Source organism: Wolffia australiana, chromosome 19 (genome assembly GCF_029677425.1).
Source record: "Wolffia australiana isolate 7733 chromosome 19, ASM2967742v1".
Lineage (NCBI taxonomy): Eukaryota > Viridiplantae > Streptophyta > Magnoliopsida > Alismatales > Araceae > Wolffia > Wolffia australiana.
In genome coordinates, this window is record NC_135853.1 from 7927501 (window position 1) to 7948995 (window position 21495).

The 21495-nt window shown below is 39.1% G+C and overlaps 2 protein-coding genes across 3 annotated transcripts in view; both read right to left on the reverse strand.

The window, feature by feature from the left end:
• LOC144715759 (5'-nucleotidase / magnesium ion binding protein) overlaps nt 1–5819 on the reverse strand; it is a 9081-nt gene extending 3262 nt beyond the window's left edge. Inside the window, exons 1-8 of one of the 2 annotated variants that reach the window (XM_078590735.1) lie at nt 5721–5814; nt 5505–5646; nt 2928–2988; nt 2701–2833; nt 1621–1744; nt 929–985; nt 566–659; nt 190–397 (exon numbers count right to left, since the gene is read on the reverse strand). In XM_078590735.1, the coding sequence (XP_078446861.1) occupies nt 190–397; nt 566–659; nt 929–985; nt 1621–1744; nt 2701–2833; nt 2928–2988; nt 5505–5624 (797 nt within the window). In that variant the 5' untranslated portion in view covers nt 5625–5646; nt 5721–5814. Of the gene's footprint in view, nt 1–189; nt 398–565; nt 660–928; nt 986–1620; nt 1745–2700; nt 2834–2927; nt 2989–5504 lie in introns of both variants that reach the window. The other variant, XM_078590734.1, reaches the window with a different exon arrangement.
• A 5571-nt stretch (nt 5820–11390) lies between these two features.
• LOC144715629 (glutathione synthetase, chloroplastic-like) overlaps nt 11391–21495 on the reverse strand; it is a 29681-nt gene continuing 19576 nt past the window's right edge. The window contains exons 5-12 of the mRNA XM_078590581.1: nt 18589–18711; nt 18419–18519; nt 18195–18279; nt 18008–18077; nt 12823–12944; nt 12199–12338; nt 11937–12129; nt 11391–11842 (exon numbers count right to left, since the gene is read on the reverse strand). Coding sequence (XP_078446707.1) covers nt 11713–11842; nt 11937–12129; nt 12199–12338; nt 12823–12944; nt 18008–18077; nt 18195–18279; nt 18419–18519; nt 18589–18711 — 964 coding nt within the window. The 3' untranslated portion in view covers nt 11391–11712. The remainder of the gene's footprint in view (nt 11843–11936; nt 12130–12198; nt 12339–12822; nt 12945–18007; nt 18078–18194; nt 18280–18418; nt 18520–18588; nt 18712–21495) is intronic.

Sequence of the window (21495 nt, forward strand, 5' to 3'; positions counted from 1 at the left end):
GGTTGATGACTGATCGTTGTCTTGATTATCTTCATTTGTCCAAGCTCAAATATGGATGATGATGACAAGATTCACGGATGACGATGAAGAATTTTCTATGATCTGCCAACCTTAATATGACTCTCTCCCATGATAATGAAATATGATTTTTATCTCTATCGATTGTAAATGAAATAAGACAGAACTTACAGGAATCCAATGGCTATCCGATTCTCATAGATCAATCCGTCGGACATCCCAAGATCACCAGTGTGATCACCAAGGAGCAGAACGTTCGTTCTCTTCTTTACTGATATATCGGCACCTTCTGAGCCATTAGGCTCCCCCAGCTGCTCATGCAGAGGCCCTGCCATGTCTAGAGCATGCTCGTTTTTGTTCAAGACGTGTATCGTCCTCCCTGTTGACGAACAAACCAATGAAAAAGTCAAGAATTAGACTGAGAGAGAGAGACAAACGGAGAATATGATCACGAGCAATATTGTTTTTTTTTAAGATGAATAAGAGGGCGATCACCCGACGAAACGGTATACACCCAAGGGCCGTGACCGAGATATTTGGAAAATACCTTTGAAGGCAACAAGGTGGTCGTTTTCAAAGACCATACGGTTGGACACTATCTTGATGTTTTTGAATGATCTGTGAAGTTTCTGCCTGAAGACCTAAATGACAAGAATCATGAATTATTTTGGTATTCAACTATCAAACCAAGCATTCAAAATTAGAAAATAGCATGAGGAACCGGAGTTTCAAGTTAGATCAATTTTACTGACAAATACGGGTCACGGTTCAGAGATGAAATACATTTATTTCTATATTTATGCTTTCAGAGAAACTATTAGAAAAAAAGAAATAAATAAATATCACGAGGGACATAAAAGAATGGACTTTGCAGATCAATATTTTTGGAAACTGGGTTTGATATGCAAACCTCTTCAATAATATCTGCGAGCCCAGCTGAGAATACCAGAACAGGTACACCTTTCTCCTGAGATTAGATCCAACAACATACAATTCGTTACTTATCCATTCCTGCAACCCACTTAGCTCGATTGAATGAAGAAACAAGGAAAATCATAAGAGTCTGACGAATCAAAACCAAGCCGCCGTATAAATGGAAATGGCTTAAAAACTTTCTGAGATTTAAGTTTTGAAAAAACTCCAAGGCTTACTTCTGCTCGTTAAGCCAACTAACACGATTAGGGTTCACCATCAAAGTGGATGAGAGGACAATGGCGACTCGTCTCTGTCCTTATCAATTGTTTACTCCGAGATAACGATGATGATGAGTTTGTCATTGTCCAAAGTCTGAGAATTGCATATGGAAGACAATGATATCTCATTGTTGTTCTCTCATCACATTCTCTATTTCTACGGGCGATGACCGGTCATCATTGCCCTCGTCATGCATCTGTGGTTCGATGATGACGACGACCATGTCCTCTTGTTCTGGCGTTGCCATCGTCAGCAAACCCTAAACTACATGCATTTATTTGACGCCATTGTTAATTCCCATATTTTGACCAATGACAGATGAATCACTTGGCATTATTTTGCTGCAGCCGATAATCTAAATTTTTTTTTTTGAAAGATGAATAATCTAAAACTTTGAATCCTGCATACCTCGAGAAACTCAAAGAGCTCAATTAACCCATCTCTGAAGGCAATGTTGGCCTCTGAGACAGACTTCTCGATGTCACTGTAGGTGAGGCCTCCTTCAATAAGAAGGGAATGCGTCTTGTCCCACCTGAAAAACAAAGTAAGACTTTGCAATAACAGAATGCGGAGTTTTTTAAAGTTAGCTAGGGCTATAGGCTAATTAAGAAAACAATCAAGAAAAACATCAATAAAAACAACAAAAATACTGGACCATATTATAGGTAATCAGCTTGTCTTTGATCCAACTCTATGCAGTACCAAAGATGTCGTAAACTTTTAAACGACGCCCAACCCTATCTCTGTTTTTTGAACTTAAGTCCCTCTTCAGGGTCTTATTTATCTTCAAACTCTTTTTTTTATGTATTTGTTGAATGTGATGCGAAGTATCCCCCTTAATTACAAGAGATGGCACGCTCGCAAGGAGACACATGCGGGCCCTCACTAAAAAGAGGGGCATTCTTGGGAGAGCAGGTATAAATATGAGGGCTTTCTTCAGTGAGAGGGAGTTGTTTTCTTGAATCCGAATTGGAGTGCTCAGGGAAGGGAGATTCTCTCATTTCGATGGAGAGATGCTATAATTGGAGTACAGGCCCGACTCACTGCGAATACAACCTATGTTTAAACGTGCTTTCATGGGTTTAATGATCTATTTTGTCGTTATGTAACCGTAAATGTCGATATGTATGAACTTTGAAAAACAAATACAACCAATTACCAAATACCAATAAATATTGGCACCTCAACGCAGGCTTTTTTTTTCTAAGAATGAGCCGTTCTACCAGAATCAGAGGTAACATACTCACTATTAAAGAATTTCATCTTCAATAGAAAAAGGTATTTCAAAACGACTTCTCCACTCAACTTGGCCAGAGCTTGGAAAACCATCAGTTTGACGAGACTTTTTCTGATGAATGTTCATCAATTTCACTTAATTTATGACGCACAAATAACCAGATCGTGATCAAACGGGCAGAATCCATATAAATATCTGAGACAGAACAAGAAACCGGCTCCATTTCTCGACAGATATAAACAGCTTATTACCATTCTTCCATGAGCTTGGTCTTCTCCTCGATGGGAATGGAGGGGGAGTACTCAAGAGGATGGTAATACTCGTACAGCTCCTGCCGCTTTGCATCGTACAATGGATCGCTCTGCTGGAGTAGATTGTGGCTTGCTAAAAATAATCAATCATAATTCATCAGTTTGCAGAAATCTTATTTACTCAGGTAAGACAGCAATCCCAAGTTCATCAAATCAGATGTAAATACTCTGTCCGCGGGCACCGTCGATCCAGTATCTCGTCAGCGTCCCATCAAAATCTGCAATAACCTGAAAAAAGAAGTGCTTCCTCCTGAGATAAGATGTTATGGCCAAGAGGCCTGTAAGATGATACGAAATACGAAAGACGTCATCTTCACACAGAAATGATTACTTTTTTTTTAACTATAAATGATTACAGATTCCTATTCTGATTAGATTGAATCAAGGACCCAAGAAGTTGCAAGTAATAGAGGAAAAGGGAACTGTTCTAGTTGTACTCAAGAGAAAAACCAGAAATTACAATGATTGAAATGAAAAGGGATCTGCAATAACCTGAAAAAGTAGTGTTTTGTCTTGAGATAAGATGTTATGGTCAAGAGACCTGCAATAATTCACAGAAAAACGAAAGACGGATGAGTTAAATTGATATTTTGTGGCATCATCATCGCACAGAACTGATAATAGATTTTTATTCTGGGTAATTGAATCAAGGACCCAAGAAGTTGCAATTGATGGAGGAAAAGGGATCCCTTGTTCTAGATGTGCTCGAGAGAAAAACCAGAAATTTTAATGATAAACATGAAAAGGGATCCACGATAAGCTGAAATATAAGTGTTTTCTCTTCAGATAAGATGTTAAGACCAAGAGGCATGTAATAATTCATAGAAAAACGAAAGACATCATCACCACAAAGAACTGATCATATATTTATTTTCTGGGTAGATTAAATCAAGGACCCAAGAAGTTCCAATGCATGATGGAAAAGGGATCCCTCGTTCTAGATGTGCTTGAGAGAAATACCAGAAATTTCAATGATGAAAACGAAAAGGGATCTGCAATAACCTGAAGAAAGAAGTGATTTCTCCTGAGATAAGATATTACAGTCAAGAGGCGTGTGACAACTCATAAAAAAACAAAAGAAGGATGAGCTAACTTGATACTTTGTGGTATCATCATCAGAAAGAACTGATTACAGACTTTTATTCTGGGTAGATTGAATCAAGGACCCAAGAAGTTTCATCATCATCACAAAGAACTGGTTACAGATATGTATTCTGGGTAGATTGAATCAAGGAACCAAGAAGTTGCAACTGATAGAGGAAAAGGGATCCCTGGGTCTAGAAAAGCTCCAGAGAAAAACCAGAATTTTAGAATGATGAGAATGAAAAGGGACCCACAATAACCTGAAAATAAAGTTTTTTCCTCTTGAGATAAGATTTTCTGGTGAAGTGTTTCAAAAAAGAAGATGTTCTGGTCAAGAGACGGGTAATAATTCTTTTCTTTTTTGAAAGAGAGGAGATGTGTAATAATTCATAGAAAAACAAAAGAAGGATGAGCTAAATTTATATTTTGTGACATCATCATCACTAAGAACCGATTACAGATTTGTATTCTTGGTAGATTGAATCAAGGACCCAAGAAATTGTGATTAATAGAGGAAAAAGGGAACCCTTGTTCTAGATGTGCAAGAGAGAAAAACCAGAAATTTCAAACTTGATGAAAATGAAAAGGGATCCACAATAACCTGAAAATGAAGTTTTTACCCTAGAGATAAGATGTTCTAGTCGAGAGACGTGTAATAATTCATTGAAAAACGAAAGACTGATGAGCTAAATTTATATTCTGTGAAATCATCATCACAAAGAACCAATCATAGATTTCTATTCTGAGTGGATTGAATCAAGGACCCAAGAAGTCGCAACTGATAGACGAAAAGGGATCCCTGGTTCAAGATGTGCAAGAGAGAAAAACCAGAAATTTCAAACTTGATGAAAATGAAAAGGGATCCACAATAACCTGAAAAATGAAGTTTTTACTCTAGAGATAAGATGTTCTGGTCAAGAGACGTGTAATAATTCATAGAAAAACGAAAGACTGATGAGCTAAATTTATATTCTGTGACATCATCAACGCAGAAAACTGGTTAAATTTTTTTCTTATAGAACTGATCACATATTTTATTCTGGGTAAAGCGAATCAAGGACCCAAGAAGTTGCAATTGATGGAGGAAAAGGGAGACCCCTGGTTCAAAGACTAGTTACATTTTTTTCTGAAAGAACTAATCACATATTTTATTCTGGGTAAATCGAATCAAGGACCCAAGAAGTTGCAATTGATGGAGGAAAAAGGAAACCCTTGTTCTAGATGTGCTCAAGAGAAAAACCAGAAATCTCAAAGATGAAAATGAAAAAGAATCCACAATAACCTGAAAATGAAGTTTTTTCCTATTGAGATAAGATGTTCTGGTCAAGAGACGTGTAATAATTCATAGAAAAACAAAAGACGGATGAGCTAAATTGATATTCAGTGACATCATCAACGCAGAAAACTGGTTAAATTTTCTTATGAAAGAACTGATCCCACACTTTATTCTAGGTAAATTGAATCAAGAACCCAAGAAGTTGCAATGGATGGAAGGAAAAGGGAGATACCTGGTTCAAAAACGAAAACGAATAAGAATCCCGGCCTAAATCGAGATACACCGATCAAACAAGGACAAGGGCAGAAGAGTGTCGGTTCATGGAGTCTCTACCTAGGGCAAAATTCCGTTCATCAATCCCTCGGATGGCGAGATGGAGTCCCACCTGGAGCTTTTCAGGCCCGGCGCGGCGCATGGCGGCCTTCTTCTTCAGCAGGGCCTCGGCGTCGCCGATCAGCGCTGTTCCGGCGGAGAGAGGAGAAGAAACCTCGGGAACGCCGCCCATCTTCGCCGATTTGGAGATGGGTCTGCGGGGATTGGAGCAGGATTTGGAGAGCGAGGAGAAGAGAGAGGAAGAGGAGATGGGTCGATGAGAGAGAACCATAACAGTGGGTGAAGACGCCTTCTTCCTCTCCCTCCTCGCTGAGCTTCTTCTTCTTCTCCCTCTCTCTCTCTCTCTCTCTCTCTCTCTCTTTCTCTCTGAGTTTTGCGTTTTTTAAAACTGGTGGAGCCCTGGACGTGACGGGACGGATGACGTGACGAAAGTTTCGTTGCGTCACCGTCCTGTTACGCGTCTGAGGATTTCAGAAAAATCTGTCACCATCACAGTTTACGGAGTCGCCGTCACGTCCCCATCACCGGACAGCATCACCGTCATGTGTGACAGGAAAAACAATTATGCGGAGGAGAGAGAATTGGAGGGGCATATCTCCAATTATATTGGGACGGTATCCTTTTGCACGCGCGAATTAATGCAGGGACTTTATTGCAAAATGCTAAGAAATCAAGTTAGCGACGCCACGTGGCAAAATCTCGGCCATCAAAAGGCTTATGTCTAATGATTTTTAAGCTTTTTTGGTCATTTTTAAAAATCCGTCACGGCCGTCATCCGTAACGGTGGCCCTGTCATGTCACTCGTCAGAGGCTCCCCATCACCATCGCATCACCATCACGCCCAGTTCGTCATCTGAGATTTGTCACCGTCATCATCACGTCATCCGTCACGTTGCCGCCACCGTGATGTGTGACGTGAGGGATGACAGCTACCGTTCCCTAGGTGGAGGGAGAGGGCTGGGTGGGTTTATATAAGGGTTTTGGAAGTCAGGTTTGGGTATGACTGAGGAGGAGGTCCATTAGCCTGACCCGATAAGGAGGTCAGGTGAGAGGGTTGTGTCAACTGGCTGTCTTGTTCTAAAACTAGGGTTTGGGGTTTAACCCTAGTTTGGAATTGGGTTTGAATTCATTTGAGAGCTGACCTACATTGCTTGACCAAGAAGGTTAGGTTAGGGGATGGGTCAAATGGCTGCCTTTTTCTGAAACTAGGGTTTGGGGTTTAACCCTAGTTTGGGATTGGGTTTGAATTGACTTGAGAGTTGACTTACTTCGCTTGACCAAGAAGATTAGGTTAGGGGATGGGTCAAGTGGCTGCCTTTTTCTGAAACTAGGGTTTGGGGTTTAACCCTAGTCTGGGATTGGGTTTGAATTAATTTGAGAGTTGATTTACTTCACTTGACCAAGAAGGTTAGGTTAGGGGATGGGTCAAGTGGCTATCTTGATCTGATTGCCTGAACCCGACTAGGGTTGTGCCTAACCCTAGTCTGGGAATGGGTTTGAATTGACGTGTGAGTTGACTTACCTGACATGATCAAGGATAGGTTAGGGGATGGGTAAAGTGGATATCTTGATCTGATTACCTGAACCAGACTAGGGTTGTGCCTAACCCTAGTCTGGGAATGGGTTTGAATTGACGTGAATCAACTTACCTGACATGATCAAGGTTAGGTTATGGGTTGGGTCAATTGGATATCTTGATCTGATTGCCTTGTTGGGTTTTAGGGCCTTGATCTAGATGAAAAAATAGAATGACTCATAGTGGAAGACTTAAAGCTGAATCATAATGGCGTCAACAAAATCATGAATTGAATAACCTCAGCACAAATCACATCCGTAATTCCTTTAATCCTCGAGTGAGTTGTGCAGAGCTGCTCAAGTGTGCATACTCTATATGTATCCATGTAATCCTTGGCACATCGAATCTCCTCTTTCACCTTAACGAGCTCTATTCACTCTCCATCGTCGTCATTACATCGTCTCGACCGCATCGGAAATGGAGTGGAGCTGTGGGGAGAAGGGAGAAGAAGGGGAATGCCCTTGAAAAATGTTGGCTTGGGTAAATTTCATTCAGGGCCTTCTTGTTGGGTTCTACAGGCCTTGATATGGATGAAGAAACCAAAATGATATGTAATGGAAGACAAACGAATCAAAACAATATCGATAAAACATGAAATGAAGAACCTCATCACAGGTCACATCCATTATTCCTTCAATCCTCAAGTGAGTTGTGTAGAGCTTCTAATGTGTGCATCCACTAGATGTATCCATGCAATCCTTCGCAAGTCAAATCTCCTCATTCAGCTTAAAGAGATCAGTTCACTGTCCGTCGTCGTCATTACACTGTCCCGATCGCATTGGGAGTGGAGAGGAGGTATTGAGAGAAAGGAAAAGAAGGGGAAGGCCCCTAAACAATTTTGGCCCGGGTGAATTTTGTTCAGGGCCTTCCCCGATTTATACTAAGACGGTATTTTTCATAAAAACCTCCAAAACTTAAGTAGATATTTTTAGGTATAAAGATCATTTGCATGTGACCCTCTAGGCCCATGTATCAGTCTAGTTAATGACTCTAGTGGCCCAATAACCTTTATTGACCTTCCAAATTAAAATAACTATGCCATCATATAGATTATTTAATGTCAAATCGATTTAACCCAATGGATAGGTTGAGTCTCCACAAGTGGGGTGCCAAGCTACTCGTGCTCTAGAATATACAAAGGAGTGTGTATCAACTCACTCATGTAACTTGTTCATCATTAGTTACCGTGTGTGTATAATCCCCCATCCATTTCACCCTCCTAAGACGACTTAGGGTATGGTCAATTTTCAAACCCTAATCATTCATCTGAGTTAGTACCGATGCATTCAGAAGTTATCGGAGAACTCTTCTCCGATATTTCACTGCCTTGGCCAAAGACTTTATCACTTCTTCTTCCTTGAGCTATCAACTCTTATACCGAGGGTAGACGATCCCATCTTGACTATTGAATCATCTTCATGAACTTCTTGATGCAACCAAACTAATACTATTTAGAATCCCATGATTAGGGACACATATCATAGTCAAAGTACAACTATCCAGCCACAAGACGTCTTTGGTGTCTTAGGTCTAAGACCACTTACACAATAGTAGCGTGAATCAACTTGATTGACCACTTACACAAGATAAGAGCCTTATAAAATTTTGAATTACTACCCTTTCAAGCCCATTTGTTTGTAGTGATACATTTACAACCAAATGATTTCATGCCTTTAACCAATTAGACACAATCACAAATATCATTTTCATGAGTGAGGTTAGTCTTTGTGTTTAGAGATTTGTCTTATTAGGGGTAACCTAAATGTCTTGATATCATCCACACAAAAAATATTAACCTTACCCATGTAAATTAATTTCTCACCATTATTTGTGTATTGACAATAGAGATAGACCTACATTGGCATACAAACATAAATATTACTACATAATCTACCACCATATATCTAATGTTACTAAGAACATGCATTTTTAATACCTTAACCTGACCATATTTACATGTTTATTTGCATTAAATTAATTATATATGCATGTTATCAAGCTTAAAATGATTAAATCTATTTTAGAATGATATTCTGAATTTTCTGAAATCTTTATATATATTTTTAGATTTTTATAACAACATAATATGAAATAATACAATTTTCTGAGTCAGAATATAATTCTTCTGGAATTTTTTGATGTTAAATTCGTAAAGATATGATTTTTCTTAGTCAATATATATATATATTTATATTTTATGGTCTTTTATATTATTAAATATGAATTTTATAATGCATTTTGAATGTTTTTATCTCGCGCTATCACGTGTCACCGTTCAATTCGTCGAATGGCAATGAATCATAACTAAAGATAATGATTGGCGGTAGCAATCATTTAGGTACTCCGTTATGGCATCAATAAAAGCAATGCCATAATGAAATTTAAGATAATGAATTACTTTTTCTATCTTTTTACGGCACAAGATGACTTGGACAAATTACAAAAAAGAGCTTTTTTGGAATAAATTTGCTCCGTGGATCGAGAAAGAGCTAATTAAAATATTGTTTTCTCTTCCCTCTCTCTCTGTTGAGTGGTCAAAATATGCGCTGTGCTGATGTGTCACGCGACAAAAATGGGGCCATGTGTACACGAGGTACGCACGTGTACACGTGGTGCACATGTAGGCACACATGTGTCACCTTCCTATTTGGTAAAAAGGGGGATTCTGCTGATGTGGTGCATGATGATGCGTCGCAACATCAGTTGCAGACATGTTATTTAAATAATAATTTTAAAAAATCAATGGCTAGGATTGATCCAAATTAAAACTGCGATAGCTGACGATCCACAGGTTCAATTGAGCTAACATTTCAACATTGCTTCGTCTCACCCTCTTTCCATCTATCTCCTCCAATTTATAATTAGAGGCCTGGATCACTGTAAAATTCATCTTGAACTTGCTTCCTACTTATGTAGGCTGATTGAAAGATAGTGAGATTTAAGATCCATCAAGTGTGTTCTTGGTGTCTAGGGTGTGTGGGAAGAAGCATTAGAGAAGAGGGGGATCTTACTGGTACTCGTAAATCACTGTGATCTTGGGGGAACATAAGGATCTAACTTAATGTCTTGGACTTACGTTGCTCTTGCCTCACATCATTGTTAGCATAATTAGATTCTACTATCACCTTTTCTCTATCACACCACCTCCTTGCATCCCCATAATCTCGTATATCTGTCATCACACTGTTCATTCACTCAATCATTCTCGTATCCGACACATTCTCTACCTCATTCACGTTACGATTCCCATAATTCTACTTTCTTTTTCATATTTTATTTGCTAATTTGAATTTTTTATTAAAACTATTCACAACCTTTACTCGATATCACTATCTTGCCCAGTAAATTCTCATCTTTATCTATTCTCATATCGATAAACACTTTAGTAAGAAAATTGAATCCTTAATCTTCGTTCCTTTTGGAGATGATGTGTACTCATCACTAACTAAATATTCAAAGGTAAGTATTGGTATATATTTATTGAATAATCTCAATCACTAATGACGAGTTAAAACCCTAAAATTGAGTTTATCAGTTACTTAGGCAAGATTAACTTCAAAATAAACTAGAGAAATAAAATTTCCCTTATGGTTGATGGAAGTCTATTTTTTGGTCTCTCCTATTGTCTCAGGTTGGGAGATAAAAATTGAAGGTCCAATGCACTGTACTGCATACATAATATCAGAGTGATGTAGGCAAATTACACAGTTGTTTTTAGTGTCATTGTAAATGTAATTTTCCTGAATTAAATATAATTCGTAATTATTTTAACTCACTCAAGCATGTGTATAGTAGGAGTGAGGTCGTCTCTACATGTACTGGCCTTTAGTAATGAATCTAATGATTTAGTTGGGACCAAAGATAGTCAGATAATGAGAAGAATGATTAGAGGAATTTAGTATATAATACGATAATATAAGAGATGAGTTGTAAGAATAAAGAAATTTGAAGGGGTAGAAAATAATCAATTAGACAGTGGAAGAAAGTAATTAAAGTAAGAGAGGAGGCAATATAATATGTAATAATTAGTAGTGGATGGTATTAGGGGAGACTAGGGAATAGGGCGAGATAGTATAATATATCATTCATATTACTTTTAGGATTAATATGGTTTATTGATTTAATAGGTAGTTAGAAAGTAGGGTGTTGAGATGATTTCATGGTATTCTAATAGAGGCTGGTATTAAGACGGGTAGTAGAAGAGTTATATTCAGAATTTTAATTAAGATGTAATAGAGATAAGGTGAATATAGAGATTAGTAAGGATTGAACTAATCCGTGGCTGCTATGAATGGACTAGCCTTGCTTTATTTAAGTTATAAGTCAGATAGTTTGTTTGTTTTATTGAAATACTGAATCAAACTCGGGCCCACTCATAACTCATGCCTGAATGTTCATAGACTTCATGACATGACGATGCATCTGAATCTTAGAAGGTCAATGAAGATGAAGATGAAGATGGAGGAATGAAGTTCTGAAAAAATGAAGCCAAAGGTAATGTTTTCCTCCTAAGAATCACATCTATAATATAAAGAGAGAAATCTTCGCTCATTTTCCACGAACCCATTAGATATGGGTGCAAACTATCTCAATTCATCCGACACATAATGTATAATAATAAATGGGTGAAGACACCCCGATTCAGTGGACTCTGACCAATTAAAAATGCAGTGAGGGATCACGCTCAATCAGGAGAGAGATATATGCTATCCAGAGCAGCATATCCAGATACCACTCCACCCTCATTCGATGAGGAAACCTTAGTCCTCATCAAGTACCCGGACTGCTCATTAATGATGATCCTGTCCTTATTCCTTCATATTTTTTTCCCGTACATGTCACGTTAATCAGTCAGATGACACATAGGCAAGTTAAAGAAAAGAGAGGGAATCATGCAAAGTGAATTACCTCAAGTAGGCACTGTAAATACCCAACTCAGAAATGGCATAGTCTTGGCGACAGACGCCATCGCGTACCAAATGGGTCAGCGTAGAAGCTGGAAAGATTCTCTGCATTAGAATAAATGCATCAAGTCCTTTGTTTCCTTCCTTTTGAAGCTTGAACAGGGTTTCTCGAACGTCTTGACCATAAATATTGTTTCCTGATGATAAAAAGGGAAGGAAAAAATACTTAGTAGTATAAAAAGAGATAAAACTATGGTTTAAAGTACCTCCCCCTTCTCTCTGGGGTTTGAGGACAAAGAGCTCTGGCTTTTCGATCGCTTGTTTCAATATTTCTGAATCATCAAGGCTCCATAAACCGGCAAAACAATTCCGTAGCTTTTCTATATCCTCTTTGTTATCGAGAAATCTACGATGACCAAGAAATTAAGGTTAGTTTCATAATCTTTTAATCGGCTAAACTCTTCATTTAATTTCTCCGCTTAGTGAAAATGTTTCTATTTTCCATGGGGATTAATTAGGTGGGTCTGAAATGAGAAATTCATGATTTAAAAATGACTTCTGCACATATCTGAACTTTGATTTGAGAGGATTCTGAAGGCCAATTCTTGAGTATTTGAATATCAAGTTTCAAGCACCTTTGCGATTATGAGTCAGAAAATTGGATTGAGATTATCATTTATTATTTATCATTTATGGAAGCTTCTTTTCAGGTGAGTTTAGACAAATTTGAGATGCCAATGAAATTATCATGAGTTTCACATCTCCTTTGCCAATCTCCTCATAATCTTCTCTTTAGAACATATCTTTCAATTTTTCAATGGGGATTCATTGGTTGTTCCAAAATTTCAACTTAAACATCAAATTTTTGACCAATAATTGTAAGTCATTACCTTTCAAGAACATTAGGCTTAGCCAGCTCCTGCTGGATCTTTTTGGTGCCAACCAAATGGTAAGATATAGATGGACATTTAATAGCAGAAGACTTTTCCATCATCAGTCTCGCTCTCCATTCCTTGCAAAAGAAAAACTAACATTAAGAGAACATTTAAAACAACTTCTAGTGGCGATCCTTTTTAAACAAAACTCAATCAATTAGTAAAAATCACATTAAATATATAAAATGATATTGTTGGATGTAGGGTTTTGGTGTAATTTTCCTATCCCTATACATGGGTAGGAAACACATACAGTAGTTTAGTTTGTTTGTCAAAATCATGTTTATTTCTTTCCCTCAGCCCAACTTCAAGGGCAATGGGGTTCCCCCTGCCGCTCTGCTCTTTCATCTCCTCTCACTTCCCTTTTAAACTTTTATGTATTTCTTCCACACATTATCTCCTCACTATGGATTTCAAAATCACTGAGCAGAAATATCACAGAAAGTACACAGTTACTAAGCAGTTAAGCAGTTATCAACATGAGGTAGTTGCTATCATCAAATGGACGTTGAGGCAGTACCTGATAGCAGCTACTCAGTTTTACCTGATGTTTAAGTAGTCTCTATCATAAAAAAGATGTACGCACTGATTGGAGAGCAGAGTAATGATGCAACTTTAATGAAGATGAAAGCCTGGTAGTGGTTGCAGATGATGAAACAAAATTTTTGTTGCCAAAAGCCATCATCTTTACTATCTTTCATCATCATCCATAGCTTGAGTAATAATGATGATATTTCCATCATTATCAAGGTTGGAGGTGAATAATGATGAAGATTTTGTCAACATTGCAGTGTACAAAGAGATCATGGATTGTAAATTATATGACTCTAGATGGGTTTCTATTTTCATTATGCTCATTTAGTCTGACAGGAAGAAGACTCGTGATGCCTAATGCACACATCTTTCTGATGGTTGAAGTGTCACCGGTAAACATTGAACCCATTGATGCACATGGCAACAAGCTGCATTTCCTGAGGGTCATCTTAAATGGATTACCCGGTTGTGAAAGTCCTCATATTTGCATCCCTTAATAATTAATGATGGGTACTTAAATTTCATTACAAGACCAAGAGCATAGAAATTGAACTTGCATAAGAAAGCTATGTTTCAAGCTTCATAGATTCTGCCCAAGGAAACATAGAAGCATAAAAGAATAGAAGACTGATAGGATATAAGAATAGAAGCTCAAAACCATGATGTTTGAAAAATGAAGATATTTTTTGTCTATCCCAGAGTTCACTTATCTTCTCTATCTAGCCTCTACACCCTAATCCTCACTTGCAGGACTCAGGGCAGGAATATGCATGGAAGGGGATGTCGGGAAGGGCCCATGTCCTTCCATACTCCATTCTGTTCTTTCTCCATTATTCTCCCTATTTTAGTTTTCCCTTTTTGTGGAGAACCATCTAAATCCTTGAATCTATAATTAAATCCATCAGCAAACATCACAAAGGAATCAGAGTTCCAACTAGAAACACAACATCCAGTTATGAATGAAACCAGGAATCATGTAAGGCTTAGAAATATTTATACCATGTACATAAGCTGTACAATAGAGACCTCCTGTGTACCACTTTTCGTCATTCCAAAGAAGTGTTTCTAATGTTTGTACCCAAAATAAGTGAGATTCATCTTGCCAATGGATATTAAGATTCAAGAAATAGAGAGTTTCTAACCAAACCAGCAAGACCCATCAGATTATTTAGTCCATCACTCAACAAAGAAATTCTTATCTTATTCTAGTGAGTTAAGAAACATAAGCTCCGACATCTAAGAATAGGATTGAACTCATAAATACTTGGCAAACATTGGGTATTGAATTAGGCAAACAGCTCTACGAAGGGATGCTCAAGATTACAAAAACTGAAGTTGCACCAGAGTCACATTACAGAAAGGCACACATGCATGTGTATATACCAAAGGATCTTCTCCAAAACTATGTATTGTACCTCCTCCTCCGAAGGGAGTCCATAGTCCACTAATGCCGACTTGGTTTGATTGAGACGTAGCCTTGAGAAGTCAGCGAATAAGTCTGACAATGCATATATGGTATGAGCTTCTGTCACCGAGTCTTCCATGAAAAATGTTGTGTCTTTTGCATATTGAAGTAGTGGAATGTCCCCTGGGTAGCTCGCCATCTGAAATCCCCTTAATAGGCTGTGTTTGCACGCCATAAGGGTGCAGATGGCCAAGATGTCCACTACAAGGACAAACAATTAAGGGTTTAAGGGGCAACCCTATGTAAATTCTCTTTGTGAGTGGATCCATCCTCCTTCCGCACGATCGTTGACTAGGACCAAGAAAGAGTGGGACGTAACACATCGCCTCACCCAGGCCACCCACTCTTCGGGAAAGCCTTGTTTTCGCATAACAAACCATAGAAATCTCCGATCGAGCAAATTGTAGGCTTTCGTGGAGCCGACCTTCCAAATAAAGCCCTTTGTCCCCTTCCTTTTCCATGTTGATACAATCTCTCCTGGCCCCACCACACTGTTTACCAACTACTTTCCTGAAATGAATGCCAATTGGAATGGTCCAATTAGCTCTCAATTATCTCCCTCAACCGGTGAGCCGGCGATGATGAGGTAAATAGAATTTGATAGGGAAATGGGTTGAAAATCCCCCACGTTCTTCCTCCCCCCCCTCATTTGAGCAGAAAAAATGTGTGACCCATTTAGTCTTTCTAAGCCAAAGTTACCTCGCGAGAATTCATCCAATGTACCCATCACCTTGGAGCCTACAACATCCCAGAGTTTGGATAAAAAGAGTGGGAATCTATCGGGGCTCGGTGCTTCTCCATTTAAGCCTGGGATCACCTCCCACACCTCTTACATAACAAATGGCTTCACTAGATCATCTTGTTGTTTTTGTGTCACCTTGGATGCAATTCTTCCACTCCATCTCCATTGGTTTCGAGCCACCGGCTTAGTTATCGCTTCGAAGTGATCTGCTAGTTCTTCTCCAACAGCTTGTGTCCTTGCGAATGCTCGTCCCCACTTGCACTTGTAGTATGTGACTCGATCACCGCCTTTCACTCGCCACCATATGAAAAAAACTGAGTGTTGGCATCCCCCTCCTTCAGACAAAGTTGCACTAATTTCTACCTCCAATCAAGTTCTAACTTCTTATCTTCTTCTTCGACCACCACTTTGCTTGTTTTCTTCTCATTGAGCTCGTCGTTTACTAAACATCTTGTGTCTTCTATGGCATCCAACTGCTGGACCCATGACAGGGATTTATCTCTTCGACGGTGTCATCCTTCTTGAATCTTAACCCTAATAACGTGGTGTCACAGTCCCGCCAGTTTGGCGGTGAGGCGCGACGTGGCTGTGCCCTGGGCGGGTTGGGTTGTCCACCATGTTATCACATTATCCTTGAACCCCTTACGCAGCCATGACCGATCCAGCTGAAATAAGTGGGTCTATTCTGGCCAACATTATCGTAGCATGGTCCGATAGTGGTCTAGGGAGAGCCCGCATATCGGCAAATGGGTATTCTTCAAGTTATTCCACCGAGCAGATAAATCTGTCAAGATGAGAGAATGTGGTAGGACCTCTCATGCTTCACCACGTGTAGGTACAATTTTTTGGTCCCATTGTGTGCAATCCAGGTCCTAAAATGAATGACCCGAAAGCCTTTGAGCCTAGGTCCTGCCCTCCCATCTCATTCGGTCTACCCCCCGACTATAGGGTCATGTCCAAATCCCCTCCAAACAGCGTTGGCGTCCCGTGAAAGAGTGAGACTACTCCTAGTTCCTCCCATAGCCTGTGTTGACGGCTGCAATAACTCGGCCATAGACCGATGCCACCATGCATTGAAAACTGATTGATTAGATTTACTAAAGTCAGTATAGCATCTACCTATAAGTAATAATGGAACTGTCCATGAAATAATAAAGTCCTGATGGTAGCCACTACGTGTCTAATCTTTCTCTCTGCCACCCTTTTCTGCTATAGGGTATTTACACAAAATGATTTATGTCTAACTTCAGGTAGAAGCTAGACAATGTATTGATGATATAATCCCTGGAGTTCTTTGAGAAAATTCATGATTTACACACCATATTGATTATTGACCATGATGAGAAAATCTTGGATTTACCTGGAACTTCTGATTTATTTTAAAATAAATGTACCCATGTCGTCCTCGTGCAGTTACCAATAAAAATCAAGACCTAACGTTTCCATGTGATAAGAGTTTTACATGACACCAATACATCATTATGCATAAAGTGCATGCCGCCGATGTTTCTAGGTACATCCTGTTGCGAAAGACGTGGATCACCAGTCTCTTGCGCAGAAAGAGCCATCCAAAGATATTAACTTTTATTAGAGCCTTTAGGCGCCAAATGGCCCGACATGCCTGGGTAGTTGATTGGTCCTCATTTCCTTGACGGATCCTCACATAGTCCTTCCGAACTGAAAAGGAAGAGCTGATCCAAACCCATCCTTCTTGTTCTCCATGGCTTGGCTGACACTGAATCCAGGCTTGTTTCATGCCCAAGAAATCCACCACCAACTGAGAGTGAAAAATGTGAAGGTGTGTCTCCTTAGTCTGAATAATGTAAAGGGTTTGCTTAGCCAGATGGATGAGTTTACTTCACAGAAACTCATGATCTAGATTCCATCCTATGCTGAATTTAAATACCATGAGTTGAAGAACATACCCACAATCAAGAAAGTAGGGATAAAGGGGCATGTAGTGATTCAACTCGGCCCATCTATAAGTCAATTTGGTATTATATTCCCAAGCATTTTGCGGAGCTTTGACCAAAGTTGTGGAGCGAGTCACAATATTATAAATAATTTCCAAGTTGTTCATTTTATAATGAGACCCTTGAGAAGCGCCCTAAATGTCGTTGGAAAAATTGATAGATGAAAATTTTCACCTGCAAAGGATGAACTGATGTTGTCAAGAATCCAATGCTGAACAACACCCTCACTCAACAACAATTCAATGATCATAATAGAAAGTAGTGGATATATATGTGTGTACTTAAGTTAAACTAAGAGAATTTTTAGCCATTTGTTACAAATTAGGTTATCGTTTAGGATCAAAATAAATATAATTTTATTGAAAATAAATATAAGAATCTTTCAAAAAAAGAAAATAAATAGAACAAAAAACCAGAAAGACTTACAGATTCTGATGGATAATGACTTGGTGAAAAACCAGCCCGAAAGTATATCAGACTCACTGTTCTGCCACCACTACACATGATAAACATTAGAACAAAAACAAAGACACATTTTCAACCTTATATCTCTTTGCATGCATTAGTTTTGGCTACTCAAAACTTCATTGGACTGAGCATCACAAAATCCTACATTAGAAATGTCCCATCTGGATTAAGCTCTCCTTCACAGGCCACTTCAGACAAGGTTTTGTGAATGCTTGTCACACCATGTGTGTACTTTAGTCAAGTCAAGACAAGAGATGAACGGTAAACATAAATGTGGTTTATCACAAACCCTGGAAAAGAAACTGTGACTCAAAATCGATTTTGAGGAAGTTATAAAACACTTTTCAAGTATAAGATAACATAAAGTGGTTGAACGAGAAAAAGGATATAGCTCCCTGAGGGTGAAAGATAACCAGTAAAGGTCATACATGTTTCGATCTTCAGGCTTAACTATGATCAAAACAATGGAACTGAAAGCAGAAGGATGTGTCAATAAATATAAGAAAGGGAAGTGACAAAAGAGTTACAAATAAAATCACCTGGAATCATTCCAGACAATCCACGCTTTTGCCAGAGCTTCAGTATATCTGCTCAAAGAAGTGTTTTCTGGATGTTTTTTGGTATCTAAGCCCAAGTGCTCCCCATACTGATCTAACAAGTTCCTGAAAAATGCATGACCTGTTAAATTAGAATAAATGTTTTTCTAGAAATTGATAAACTAAGGATAACTGTTACAGTAATCTAGTATGGGAGCTCCTTAATAAAAATTTCTTTAAGCCACTCTATGAAAAGGAAAACATATAAGAGAGTTAAACCATTTTTAATTTTTATCTTGCATCCACTATACATTGAGCAAAGAAATGCAGACTCCCAAAATATTGAATAGTTTTTGGATTTAGAAATGCTGTCACCAAAGAGAATGCACATATGAAGCTCTAAATTCGATAATTGTTGTTGAGATCGAGACCCTGACTTCATTCATTTCATGTGAAGAGCATCAGACATATGCATTGAAATCTACCTTAAAACCTCTTTTTTACAGTCTTCATTTCCAAGAAGTAACATGACAATCTCCAGCACATTCTTTCTCATTTAACGTTAACATATCTTTGTTTGATAATGGCTCATTGATAAATAGCTAGAGTAAATGGGGCAAATTATTTCAAATACAAAGTAGGAAGTGGGAGAAGCGAATAGATTGATAAAAAAAGAAGAAAAAATGAAATACTCCACATTATGTAGTTAATTAGATGGTTCCAAAGAAGCCATTTGATTAGATCCCCAACCCCTCTTGGGGTATTGATTTAATTATATCTATAGGGAGTATTTTTGGTTTTAGAAGGTTGGACAAGAACAAATTAATGGAAGTTTGAGTGAATATTTCCTTTCCTCTCCTCTAATATCCCGGCATCTACTGACTATCAATGATCTCCTGTCAACCTGCAATTGCCTCATTGGGTTTTCAGCTGGTTTCCCTGTGGAATGATACCCAACTTTTGATCGATCATCTCACTACCCCTCTCTCCCTTTAATCTTAGGCTAAACCTTATCTCCTCAAAGGAACTCTGGAGTACTGTTTGATGGTATTAGAGCCTCACCAATCCACTTGAAATATTCAAAACAAGAAGAATGACTTCCCTGCCATGATTTTTGAGATTTGAGGATCTTTAGATAAATTAAAGCATCTATAATCCTAGTCTTACACCCTATTCCCCACCACCACTCCCATATCATCGCCTCCCTGTGTATCCTTCATTTCTGTAAGAATATCTACGGTTGCCTTGGCAATAAGATCTGCAAGTGCAGAGAAGCACTATGGAAGATCACCCTGGAGGGAAGATCAACCTGATGTTATTAAAATAGAACATTTAATACACATGATGACTGCAATGGCCCTCCCTTTTAAAACCAATATGCCAAAAGTGACTCCAAGTCATAAAGAACATTGTCTCTTGAGGCCGTTTTGCCCTTAAACACCACCTCACAGCGGTGATGGATCACACATAGCCCCACAAGAAGCTTCCTCATTCCATCTTTTTTCTAGATTTGCGAGTCCCAAAAGGCCTTGCAAGAAGAGTAATCTACCCATGGGATATGATGTGGTGCCCATATCACTGGGAAACCTGACATGCAAAGAAGCGATTAGAACATTCTTTGTTACCCCTTGTACACAAAGCATTCTGCCAACGCATCTTGGAACATTATTTTTCAGAGGGCATGTGTCACACGTCACTGCCTCATTGATACAATCCTAACAGACCATATCCAATACTTGTAAATTTGGAAGTGTAGAAAAGATGTGATTCATCTATTTGTTCCACTGATGATAAGAGCGAAAGAGAACGAGAGGGGGGAGGGAAGAGTGTAGAAGTTCCCAGGGTAAATGGGAAGAATGGGAATGGTAGGAGGACAAAGGATCGCCAATTAAATAGTCGCAAATCGAGGGGGAGACAACTCCAACTTACGAACACCAAAGTGAGTTACAACCATGAAGGAGAGAAGGAGAGAGAGTTGGTGCAGAGGGACTCATGACTTGATTTCCTATCCTAGCCTTTCCGAAGGTAGGGTTTAAGTAGGGCCAATAGTGGGCTGGACTGTCATGCTCAGGTCTTGCTTCTATCGTGGTTGCTTACGCTCGTATACCCGATGAAAAATCATATCACTCATCAATTGCCTTCATGGGAACTTTCTGTTTCCACAACAAGCCACATGTGGTAATGGTTGTCATACCCTTCGATTCTCCCCCTTTGATCTTGTAGGCATCCCTGACAGAAAAAGAGGTCCCACGCCACTCCGAGCCACCTCTTGTCTTGCTCAAAGGTCTAAGATGTACGAGCGCCTGTGGCATGGCCATCAGTTTTTCTCCTTTTTGAGCCAACATAACCCTTTCCAAGATTGGGTTCCATGTGCCATCCAACATTCTCTCACCGTGGCATGAGGATTCTGTGTAAGGGCAAAAATTCATGAAAGCAGGACCTGCAGGGTGCCTCTCGCCGACCAATCATCCAACCGGGATCTAAAATTGAGCTGTTTTCTAGTTTGGCATAAAAAAATCTTGAGTGGGAGGGAAGATTTATCTCATGCCATGCCAAAATGAAGACTTCCCTCAAACTTGAACAACACACCTCTTCTAGTCTAGCTCTAAGCCATAACTGTTTTTTAGTGTGCTGAGAACCTGATTCTCCTTCTACCATATCATTTAGAGGCAGCCACCTTATAGGTGGATACAACGGTGGTCACATGCAGCAGCAACTGCGGCGGCGTTCCTTGGAATTGTTGCCCGTAGGATGGTGGCAATTGGACCTAGTGTTGCTGTGGAGAAGTGGCCTCTAGAACGGTGGGGATGACTTGGGGACTTGGGCAATGGAGGGTGTTGACCAGTTTTTGGAAGTGTTTTATGATTTGCCAACATCTGAACCACGTGGGCCAGCCCACCGCTACACACC